Source organism: Scophthalmus maximus, chromosome 9, assembly GCF_022379125.1.
Source record: "Scophthalmus maximus strain ysfricsl-2021 chromosome 9, ASM2237912v1, whole genome shotgun sequence".
NCBI classification, from domain to species: Eukaryota; Metazoa; Chordata; class Actinopteri; order Pleuronectiformes; family Scophthalmidae; genus Scophthalmus; species Scophthalmus maximus.
Window position 1 is genome coordinate 3,104,994 of NC_061523.1, and position 12,782 is coordinate 3,117,775.

The window sequence follows — 12,782 nt, forward strand, 5'->3', positions numbered from 1 at the left end:
CGCTGTTTCTTTCTTTCTTTCTTTCTCTGTGTGTGTGTGTGTGTGTGTGTGTGTGTGTGTGTGTGTGTGTGTGTGTGTGTGTGTGTGTGTGTGTGTGTGTGTGTGTGTGTGTGTGTGTGTGTGTGTGTGTGTGTGTGTGTGTCTCTCTCTCTCTCTCTCTCTCTCTCTCTCTCTCTCTTGGGGGGGGGGGGGGGGGGGGGGAGTCGGGGTCAGAGAAGCCCCGACCCGACCCCGAGGCTCCGGGGCGGTATGTCCGACTCGGGGGTTAGGGTCAGAGAAGCCCCGACCCGACCCCGAGGCTCCGGGTCGGTTTGTCCGACTCGGGGGTTGGGGGTCTGAAAAGCCCCAACCCAAGCCCGAGGCTCCGGGGCGGTTTGTCCGACTCGTGGGGTCAGAGAAGCCCCGACCCCGAGGCTCCGGGGAGGTTTGCCCGACTCGTGGGGTCAGAGAAGCCCCAACCCCGAGGCTCCGGGGAGGTTTGTCCGACTCCTGGGTTGGGGTCAGAGAAGCCCCGACCCCGAGGCTCCGGGGCGGTTTGTCCGACTCGTGGGTTGGGGTCAGAGAAGCCCTGACCCCGAGGCTCCGGGGCGGTTTGTCCAACCCCGGGGTTTGGGTCAGAGAAGCCCGGAGGCTCCGGGGGGTGTCCGGGGGTCCGAAAGACCCAGAGGGCCTCTGAAAATTACACGCGTGGCAAGCGGGAGGGTTATACATTTTGCCAATACAAAGTTTGGATACAAGCTGTTTCTAATGCAGGGAAATAACATTAGTCATTGTCCATACATGCTTTGTCTATGACAGTTGGTCCACAACTGTTTCCATAGAAATATGCCCCTAAATAGAAACTAAAGCTTCCATTTTGAAGAGTAAGAGTCTCCAGTTGGATCACCAGCCACCACCTGCAACTCAACATACTGGGAAAAAAATACTGAGGTCAATAGGGTGAACAGCACTGCCCTCAAGCACTGAGGAAAAACAGCACAAAAACTTTTCTAGCATTACAAATATTAAAACGCACTCAATCAGGGTCTTAACATGTACCCAACATGTAACTAAGTTCAATGCTAAAGGTTACAAATTGTTTATCTTCAGCATGATCCGTTATATCTACTAGTCTTACCAAATTTGGGAAGTTAGTGATCATTGTTACAGACAATTCATTGAGTGAAATGAAACAGCCTTTCATTTAAAAGCCAAACAATCAGCACGGCACCGCAGGGAATCAAACCCCATCCTTGGTAAAACCAGGAGTAGCCATTACCAGTGCCTTTGCTTTTTGCGGCTACTTGGGAAAAGCAAGCCCTGCATTAGCAACAGCTTACGAGTGGGAGGTATTTCTATTATGCCGAAACTTGCAGTTCTAATCAACTGCTATGTTTATTAAACATTAATAAATTTGATCAATACATAACTCGGATAAAAGCTGTTTCTAATGCAGATAAAGACACCATTTTCTACAATGCTATAAATAACTTACCAAGTTCTCAGTACACAATTCTACACTGCTATAAATAACTTAACAAGTTGTCAATACATCATTCTACACAGCTATAGATAAATTGACACATGGTCAATACATGATTGTACACAGCTATAAATAACTTACCAAGTTCTCAAAACACGATTCTACACTGCTATAAATAACTTACCAAGTTGTCAATCCATTATCATACACAGCTATAAATAACTTATTATATTATATATCCTACTCTCTTATTATATATGTCCCTTTTAAAACTAACGCTTCAAGGAGGTGCCATCAGTGTCCAGTTGAATCAGCAGCCAGAACCTGCAACTCAAACTGGGGGAAAAAAGGTCAATTCAGCACAACATATTTTCAAGCATTGACTAATACAAACACACACACACGTCATTTATCTGGGTGCTCACATCACAACAAGTCCTAACTTCAATGCTGAGGGTAACCAATTATTGTTCATCTCCATCATGAACTGTCAGACTACATACAATGCCCTCGTGATCACTAAAATAGGTTGGCACCACTATTGCCTCTACGTCATACTGTGACGTTTTAACGTACACATATTTTAGGGGTAACGCAGTTCCAAATCAAACATTCTAAATTCAAATTTGGTAGTTTGATAATATCATATGCCACATTATCAGCAATATACAAACCAACTCCACCATGTTCTTGCCCTTGTAATGTTAACAATGCTGGGTGCTTGCTACTGTATGATAAACTACGTGGACTACTGTGAAAAATATAACCATCCATCTTTACGGTTTCCAATGACAAACTGCCTGGTAGCCATGTCTCTGTAACAGCAATACAGTTAAGCTGCAATTGCTGTGTACACAATGCCAAATCTGCTACATGTCTAGTCAGACTTTGGACATTCATCAAATACAAATTAAAGCTATGTGTATTCAATTTGGGCCTTGTTAAATTTTGCATCAACAACGGGGGCATACACTGAAGGGCATCCTTAATTTGGTCATTACAATAGATAGTTTCTTCCTCGAATTCTTCAATCACCAATCCAGCCAAACTTCTCACACGACTTAGTGCAACGTACGCCTGTCCTGGTGAAAACGTCTTTTTCAGACAGACCACAGCCCTATCTACACTACTGCCTTGCACTTTATGCACAGTACAGGCCCAAGCCAGCTTAAGGGGAAATTGCCATCGCATTCCACCTTTTTTTGTGGCCCTTTCTTCCTCTGGTTCAATAGCAACACAACTCTCTGCATCTGCACAAACACTGGCACAATGTTTCCTCCTCTGCGCGCCTACCCGATCGTCATCAAACCTAACGTACACCTTTTCCGGAAATTCCTTCTTTTCTGAAACAACTATATGGGTCACTGTGCCACATACCCCATTCACCAGTCCATCTTTAACGTCCACGTTCTTGCACAAGATGACGAGCATTTTTAGCCAACAATAGCCGCTCTACCAAACTTGTCCTATCAGCTTTGGCCTGCTGTCCACTTTTTAATTCTAGTTTCCCCATTGTCTTATTATTAACAAAATCGTGGGCATCTATTGCCACATGGTCAGGACACGTCTCAAAGAGCTGCTCCGAATTGTGCTTGTTTACCTGTTTATTTGTAGGATAAATGTGTAAGGCCAAGCTCGCTTCACCGGTTTCGCAACTTTTCAAAATTTCCACGTCCCTGTCTAACATTGGGGTCCCTTTTGATCGACTTCTTAACCTGTTCAACAGGTCTGCAAACACTATCCTTTTGCCTAACAATTTCCTTTAGTTCGACAATCTTAAACAGACTAGACCACAAGTTGCAGCATTCGTCTTCCACATACAGGGCCTTGCCTTTCACCGGAGGCAATTGAAAAAAATCTCCCACCGCAATTACACTCACATTTCCAAATGGGGACAAGTCACCAACCTGTTTAATCTGTCTCAGTCTACCGTGAACGTACGCAAACAGCTTGTGATCAACCATGGATATTTCATCAATTATCACAAGCTGCAGATCACTATATTTCGCACGCAAAGTACTCAGCCTTTCTTCACCCAATGGGGTGTACGGTAACCGGACATCTATCCCTATGCCGAATGTGTTGTGAATTGTTGCTGCATGCAAATTGTATGCAGCAATCCCTGTAGGAGCCGTTAACTCTACACAAATGTTGTCAGGATTACGACACATTGTTGACAATAACCTTGTGGCTTCATATTGAATAGCCTTAATTAAATGGCTCTTTCCTGTGCCTGCACCACCTGTTAGAAACATGTGCAACGCATCAGGTTTTTTACCCGCTACCTTCTCCAAACACCATTGCCGGACCTGATAAAAAACAGACAACTGGATCTCGTTCAAAGACCTAATTAAAGCCAAACCGTCACTTCTACCCGTTATTCTTTTTTTCTAAATTTGCAACCTGTGCAACCGGTTCGCCAATAGCTGCTAAATCTGGAACATTTCCCTCACCTGGAGGGTCTACCTCGTGTTGTTCCACCGGTTCCCTATCTTTCAATTCCTCCTCGCACTCTAAACGCTCCAACTCTTTCTCTGGACACAACTCACACCAGGCATCTTCAAATAAGCCCTCTGAATCAATGATGTCCTCGATCTTATCCAATTCATCGGCTTCTATTTCAAACAAACCTCGATTTACATCAACTACATCCTTGACGGAATGCATTGATCCATCACTAAGCCTGACGTGACCATTCTCGTAAAACTGCTGAAATTTCTCAAAGCTCGGAGGTCTAAGCTGCTCATCCACACGATAAGGAAGAAACAACTGCAAAATACTCTTGCAAAAGGCTTCCGGATATTTATCCTCCGAAAAGCGAGCATAACGAACAACTGCAGGTTGTGTTCGTGTTCGTTTTGTCACAAAACCACAACCGTTTCCTAACTTAATCGCGTTCTTGCAGTTCTCGGATTTTGAGAGGACACGGTATTCCGAGGCAAACGTTGCAATACACATGTCATTAAACGTGCCATCCTCTGGCCTACTCTTATACCGATCAACTAAACTAGTCATCCACATGTCTTCCGTTGTAAGATCACGTGATGCTGCCTTTTGCCTCAACTCCCTTAAGGGTAAACTCATTTTCACAATGTTGTCCCCCGTTGGTATAAATACAACTGCCCTAGAACACTCCTTCAGATGCATATTTGACAACCTATACACCGCTTCCTGAGCACAAACATCTCTGTTGTGGAGATAAACACTCCCTAGACTTTTCAATGCCTCCTTTGCACTGACATTTCCTTCTTTAGCAGCTTCTCTTTTAGCATTCCCAAGCAACAATCCCATCTCTCTTTCAGACTTTGAAATATATGAAATTATGTAAACTACACATGCATATGCATCAACATCGTACTGGATGTCCATATTAGCATTCCAACATTTTAAAAGTTCTTTGTTGTACTGATTCACCCAGATTTCATTCACTTCCCTTTTCAACACAATGTGTTTCTTACGACCAACCAGTTTATATGCAGCCTCAAACTGTGCTTGATCTATATGAAACTCCTTGAACAACTCATCCAAACTTTCATATGTCCTGCTCTCATCAGACAGAGCCTTCTGAAGTCCATATAAAAGAGCAGCTGCTTCCTCTCTTTTCTCACCTTGCCCTAAAAGCTCTTTCACAAACTCTCTTATCCCTGGACACAGTGGTTTTCCATCATCAACCACATCAACACTCTGCTCAACCTGATCAACACATGCACACATTTCGGCATCATCTACCTCCATAGAGGCCGCACATGCCTTTTTTGCCTTTTTCTTCTTTTCTTCGTCTTCTTCTAATCTGTTTCGACATATGAATGTATTTGCCGACGCTGGCCTGGGAAAATTGAAACGACGAGTTGTGTTTTTCTTCTTACACGATTTGGAATGTCGCTTCGAATGCTGCTGCACAGATGAGACAATGTCCAATAATGACTCATCTTCTGCTGGTAAATCGCATGTTACATATTGATCGATAAATTCCACCACCTCTTCGTCTGTGTTTTTACCAATTAACGGGGCATTCTCGATCCAAAACAGGCAATGCACGTGGGGTGAACCCCTCTGCTGGAATTCCACCCGATAAAAGTAGTCCTTAATTTTGCCAATTGGGTGTGATGGAAACATCAGCACCTCCCTCAAAAAACAATGCCAACGAAAATCAAACATCCTTGCTGCGGTTACAGGATTACGCCGCAACAGCTCACACCTCTCTGCCCACTCTAAATCCTCTACTGTCTCACATCTACCTTCCTGTTTCAAAATACTCTCGATGAGATTTGTCCAACGCAAATCAGCTGAAGAAAAAGAACAGAACCACGTAGGGACACCGAGCTGACGAACACACGCTAGCAGGTCACGCTGTGCCCCTTGCCAAAAAGCTGGGGTACCTCTAATAGGTTTTAGGAACCGATACCCATCATCAAACTCCAACAACTGCTTCAGAGACTCTCAAGCTGACAACAAATTACTATTCACCTCACGTGACACACTACCTCCTTTTCGCAATGCTATCGACACACTCGAAACAACCTGCTGAATCTCAACACTGCAAAACCTGATGACTAAACAGCAATTGATGGCAAACACAACACACAAACTCTGGCCCATTCCTTACTTTCTCCAAAAACCGCTGCATAACGACATTAACTTCTCTGCCCTGTCTCTCGTTTGTTTCCTCCTCATTTTGTTACCTTCTGTAACACGCTTCTTATGCTCTGGATTTACACGATACTTCCTTCTACTCATGGCCTTTACGTTCTGCCTGTGCATTTTATTTTGACGGTATTTACTTATACTTGTTTTCTTTGCTTTCTCCCGATGCAAAACATCATCCTAATATTTCCCTATACTCCGTTGCTTTATTTTATCCCTAAATGACACATTTTCCTTGTATCTAGCTAAACTCAGTTGCTTTACTTTATCCCTAAATGACACATTTTCCTTGTATTTAGCTAAACTCAGTTGCTTTACTTTATCCCTAAATGACACATTTTCCTTGTATTTAGCTATACTCAGTTGCTGTACTTTATCCCTAAATGACACATTTTTCTTGTATTTAGCTAAACTCAGTTGCTTTAGTTTATCCCTAAATGACACATTTTTCTTGTATTTAGCTAAACTCAGTTGCTTTACTTGATCCCTAAATGACACATTGTTCTTGTATTTTGATATACTAATTTTCTTAAATTTATCACTATTTTCCATATATTTCATTTTCTTTTGGACTATTCTTTTCCTTCCCAAATACTTTGAAGGACAAGTCTTACTATTTGAACTACAGCAGTTGCATTTCTCGCTTCCTGTTCTTTTGATTTCCTTGTGCACATATACAGTGCCTCAGACAAATGATCCTCCTTGCACAAATCAAAGCAAAAGTCTTCATCAATATGCTCAACACAAACAACTGGCTCAAAATGATTATCCTCACAACACTTCAAGTATATGCCCTCATCCATCAACATTCTACTTGTGCAACTGTATTTAAGCCATTTCTCACCGATGTATGCAAATATGTCTACTCCCAAAGCATTTGCTGTAGCATGAAATTCTACATCTGAAGCACAATATCCAACTTTCTGCATTTGGGACTTCGCAATATACTCTGTCATTGAAGCATATTCTTTTCCCACTAACTCCATGTGCCTTTGACTGTGACTCTCCATATACTTTACAACAGTGCGTCTAATTTTAAGATGACTTTTCTGAGAGCCACATACAACTTCAGATACTTCTCTAAAAAAGCTATTACCATCCTCTACGATTTTATTGGTCTGACACACTCTACCTAAAGACCCATATTTTGTGTGCACCATTTCAATCTGTCTTTCAAATTCCAAATTCAATTGACTGCATAATGTCTGTGCAACTACATTCGATAGAGGGCTAAATTTGAAGGTGCTTTTACTTGCATCATCCACAACATCAAAATCTTCTACAAGTTCAACGACAGAATTATCCACAATTTCTACATCAGTAGCTAACCGTTTTGCAGCTGAACAACACGCATCATTCGTTATGGTTTTTACTTCACTCTGATGCTGAACCAACTGTTCTTCAAGGTGACATCTAGTACTGTACCCTTTGACATTATGTGTACCAATTTTACAATTGCCATAGCAACTCTCCAGTTCTGGCTCATGAACACAAACCACAGTCTCATAGTGATTTCCACAGCGATTTTCTAAATAAATGCCGTGTTGCGACAATAGCTTACTGTTGCAACTGTATTTAAGCCAACGACCATCATAAAATGTAAAAACATTGATTCCTAAATAATCAGCAGTGGCTTGTATTTCCACCTATGTAGCCCAGCTGTGCACATGACGCATTTTTGATTTGCTAATGTAATCTGCCATCGAACAATACTCACTTCTCAAAATGTTTTCATACTTGACAGCATTATTTTCTAAATGCTTGACAACAGCTAGTCTTATTTTTCTATGATCAGTTTGTTTTCCACTCACAGATTGAGAGATGGCACGAAAGAAACAGTTACCGTCAGTCACTATGCTCTCATTTTTGCACGGTACACCTAAAAAACGAACACGCCCAGAGACTGGTAAATGTGATTTCTCAAACTCCACATTTAACTGTGTGCACAAAGCTCGAGACACATTTTCACAAACTGGATTATAGTTATGGTCTTTACCCTTTCCATCACAAACAAATTCCACATCTGAACCCATTTCAGAAACATCATCTCTTCTCAATCTCTTTGCCTCTTTACCATTGCGCATTGAGATCTTACGCTTTCTTGCAGGAACTTTACACTTTACGCCTTCTTCTGAACCACAGCCCAACTCCTGAGTAGTAGATGACTGCTCAGAATCTTCACTACTCTCTGTCAATACCAAAACGCTCACAGCTTGCGATGACTCGCACAACAAATCAGTAGCTGCTAAAGTCTGCTCAGACAATTTGCAACTCGCTGTTGGAATCTCTTTGGCCGCTGTAAGACGTACACACACGCCAGCTATTTCAAAAGGCCTGTCCTTACCACTAAGCTCTGAAGCCAAACTGCAAATGTGATTGAACACATCACCAAGTGAATCAAAATACACCACAACACTTGTTCCATTTCCATCAACCATGCCATTAACACTGCGTGCATGGGAGTCAACAAGTGCGTACTGTCCATTTTCCAAAACAATTGCACATGTAGTACCACACATTGTCAGGAGACATGAACTGTACTGCATAAAAATCTTTTCCAGTCCATTTGCTAAACTGACAGTCCCCTTCTCAATATGATCACCGTCTACCATATTGATGTCACCACTGGCAAAATCTCCATATTCAAAACTGAAGCTCTGACCCCCTATAACTGACTGTTCAGGCAGCTCTGGAACACACAACATCTCTGACGACGCGCCGATCATCTCATTGACACGCAAACCTGTGTACAACTTGTCACCTAACACGAGTACTTGGTCCAGATCTTCTGTCTGCCATGAAAACACACTATGAACTGTGTGCCTTGCTAGACTTACCAAACCTATCGCCATACATTGCAAACCCATGTAATGAAACCGATCATCCCCCTGGTGAAACGATCCTCTCACAGTCTTCCCAACTTTCTGACAACCACTAGTCTCAGCTGTAACTTGCACAGATTCCAAATTACAACTCTCAACTGGTACTCTGCCACCTTGTTCTTCTGCGACCTCCTTTGAAGCAGCATCAGCCATCTCCCTCACAGACATGTAACCAATGCCAATCCAATTGACATTCAACGACTTCTTCAAATTCCTGATGTGGAGCGTCAGATCATTGAGGCATGTGTTAAACACAGCCACAGGTGAGCCAATGCCTGCTGCCAACCCTGATGCGCTACGTGTGCCACTATCAACAAACGCATAATATTCCCCATGATCAATAATCGCACAAATGGACCCTTGAAAATACGCCAGACACATTCCACCCCACAACAGATGTTCCTGCATCTTCTCATACACTTCACTGTCGTCTTCCAAGAAATCCACGTCTGTGTACATTGGCCAACCCACTTCTACGCTCCACTTCCTGCCAAACACATTGAGCTGCAAAACACATTGTGAATCGCTCTTCTCGATTTCCTCTGCTACAAATGCCACCAATTTCTTCCCCTCTGCACATATCGTTCCGATATCCGCCTTTTGCCATGTACACACCGGAGCCATCGCGTGTTTGATTGCAGCCACAACACTACATGCCATTGACGCCTGTACTTCAGATGCCACCGATTCACATCTGACATCACGACCGGCAACAACAGGCAAAGGCAATGAAACAGAGCAAACGCACGTCTCGTCAGCAGCGATCTCACCTTTGACGGGTCTCGGCGTGCGCTGCGCAGGAAGCCCCCCCTCCTCGACCACTTCCACAGCACCGGCAGTCGATGGCTGTGGAGACCCAACGGTTGGTGTGACCTCCACCTTGAAAGAAATAACATAAGAAATACCACTATTTAACTGCCAAAGAGAAACAAAATATTTTCCCCCCTGTAGTATTATAAAATCACCCCAGAAACACTTGTTGCTACCCGTCTACTCAAACTGTACAGTAACACAATTCAACATGAATCCAATATTGCTTTTAGCGCTGCAAGCACAAAAGACAATTTTAAAGTACTAACCTGCTGCTTAGGAAGTCGTCTCGGTTTAGGAGCAGCTGCTCTCGACCGATGTCGCAAAACTGATGTCTAGTGGCAGAAAAACGAAATTCAGGCAAATGTTACAGCTGTCAACATTGTTTTTCTCCTTAAAGATTGTCTACACAAAGAAGACACTTTGTAATAAAATTACCTTACTGCGTTTTACATCACTGCTCTTCACAGGGCTGGACAGATGTGATGGAACAACTGCATCCATCGCATCCATCACGGCACTGCTAAACCAGACTGGGGTTAGCGGGATGGAACACTCCTGCTCAACCTCCTCCGGCTGGTGCGTCTGTAACAACAAATATTTCAATTTCACTAATAGTTCTCCTATGACCATGATGCTTAAGGAATATGACTTTTGTAGAAAAAGACTCTCAAATACACAATTACAGTGTGCAACCCATTACCTTCTTGCCCCGTCCCACAACTGTCCACTCGAAGGGGTTGGAGCGACGAGGCACGATGACCTCCCCCTTCACAACGATTCGTGGACAGAATCGTGGCAGTGAAGTCCTAGGAGAGACCCTGGGAGGCACTGCTTCCGTTGGCGCTGTTGCCTCCAGTTGCACATAGGCTGCATGCCAGAACAACTGAGACAGGATTGGTATCCCAAGACTGTCACTCAAGTGTACCTGCAGTAAAAAATGAATTTACACAATACACATTTTACTCTCAACACATGTTTTGTCATTAATCTGAATTTGCCATAACAACTACACAATCCCATAAATGGAATGTCATTCTACTTACACCATCTCGAGACCAAATCCCAGGGCAGTCCAGAGGGAAGTGCTCTGCAGTGGACAAGTACTTGACACCTTAAAAAAAAAAAAAAAAAAAAAAAAAAAAATTAATACTTTTTAAAAAAAAAATTGAAACAGTTTCCCCCATTACTTGTCAGCTCAATTCACACCTTTTAAATATGAATTACCATCTTTTATAAAACAATCTATCAATATTATGGACATTAATAATTTTCATTTTATCCGTTGACTTAAGAAAAAATAATCCTTTCCTTTACTTTTTTCTAAACATACCCATTCAAGCTGCCACACGATGGAACTCCTCCCGCATCAACTTCTGATGATCTGCATCAGCAGTCAAGCGTGGAGGAAAGTCCAGGACCACAACCTGTACAAAGCAGTAATTGTTATCTTCTAAAATTCTCAAAAATCACCTGCATGCACACACAGCCACACAAACACACAAATTTGTAGTACCAAAGATAATCATCATTACATATTTGTAGAAGAACTTACCTCAGGGAAGAGGTTGCACGCACTGCGCAAAAGCTTGGCAAAGTCCACACCTGCCTCGCCAAAGGTCCTGCTGGCAGTCAGGTTGTTGCTAGGGGCCAACAGGCAGACCAGGTCGGGTGTCGGAGTTACAGTACCATTCAGTAACTCCGTCCTCAACTCAGCCGCAGAGGCCCCCGGGGTTGACATGAAGCCAAAGGACAGCCGTCCCTCTGGCATCTTGACAAATCCATCTACGAGGCTTCGTAGATGGGAGTCCCCGACCACAAGAACAAACTGAAACGACACAAAGGATTATGATTTACTCATTTTTTTGAAAAGGAATTCATCCATTTTCCCCTAGATCAAAAAAGTTGTTCATCAATTCTAAATGTACAGTACCTTATTCCCTGCGGGTGACTCAGCAGGTAAGACCAGCTTGTGGCGACGACCAGTCAAAGCTGAAATTGGCCATTCCTGAACAGCATGGCGGTAACCTGTACCACGGCCTATTTATACAACAAGACAGAGATAAAAATGTGTTATTATTATTATTTGTCATTACCCATAAAAAAAAACATTGTACATCAACACTGCACTCTCTTGGTCCATAAACAACACATGCCAAGTGTCAGGCTGATAAGAAGAACAGTTCTCCAGATGTGACCAACAGACAGACAGACAGATTTCAATCTAATTGTCATTTTTTAATAATTAAAAAAAAAGTATCTGGTTTTTTTTGCATGTTTCTTATAAAATCTTATATTTTTCCCCTCTTGTTTCAGGTTCAATATTAACATCTTAATGCCAAATATTCAGTATATGATCTGTGTTCAATTAAGCAAACGTACAACATAGTCAAATCAAAATGGCTGACTCCTAAATTTGCTCACTCGCAACAAAATGGCCGATTTCCTCAAATCAAAATGGCTGACTCCAAAATTAGCTCACGCACAACAAAATGGCCGATTTCCAAGTAAGTTGACTCAAATCGAAAAACATATTTAAGGACAACATTTGATGAAATAAATGGTTGCTACATACGTTCAGGAGTAACAGGCGGTGCATTATCGACGTTCAGCGGCTGCCGCTCCACCATTCTCCTCCGAGCGGCCTGGCAACGACGATAGGACTTGCCCCGAGGCATCTGTAAGTATATGTTGGCACAAGTGATTAATTATTTCTATTACTATATGCTTCTAGACTACAGTAGTTGGACAGTTACATTTATATATAAACATCTATAACTGAATCAAGAATTTACTCACACCAAACTTACAAGTCAAACAATACTAAACAAGTGAGCATCTGGTGTCACAAAAATAAAAATAGACGAATAACTAACCATATCATTTACTTAAGCAAATACATTGCTCTGCAATCACCAGTAATACAAAATGACCCCCCCACACACACACACACCAGTAATGGGCTGCAGCTACTAACACACTAA

At 42.5% G+C, this 12,782-nt stretch overlaps 1 protein-coding gene and 2 pseudogenes across 1 annotated transcript; all 3 read right to left on the reverse strand.

Moving 5' to 3' along the window:
* Positions 1–503: 503 nt before the first annotated feature.
* On the reverse strand, positions 504–5,176 carry LOC118320024. The gene has a single exon (XM_035650806.2). It carries the CDS (start codon positions 5,174–5,176, stop codon positions 3,833–3,835), a length of 1,344 nt encoding a protein of 447 aa, XP_035506699.2. The 3' UTR covers positions 504–3,832.
* On the reverse strand, positions 4,853–6,658 carry LOC124850535 (annotated as a pseudogene).
* Positions 6,574–12,476, reverse strand: LOC118320022 (annotated as a pseudogene).
* Between the last annotated feature and the right edge of the window lie 306 nt (positions 12,477–12,782).

What these genes read in the sequence shown, in the direction of transcription:
- LOC118320024 (XM_035650806.2), bottom strand. Translation starts at nt 5,176, where the DNA reads ATGTGTGCATGTGTTGATCAGGTTGAGCAGAGTGTTGATGTGGTTGAT.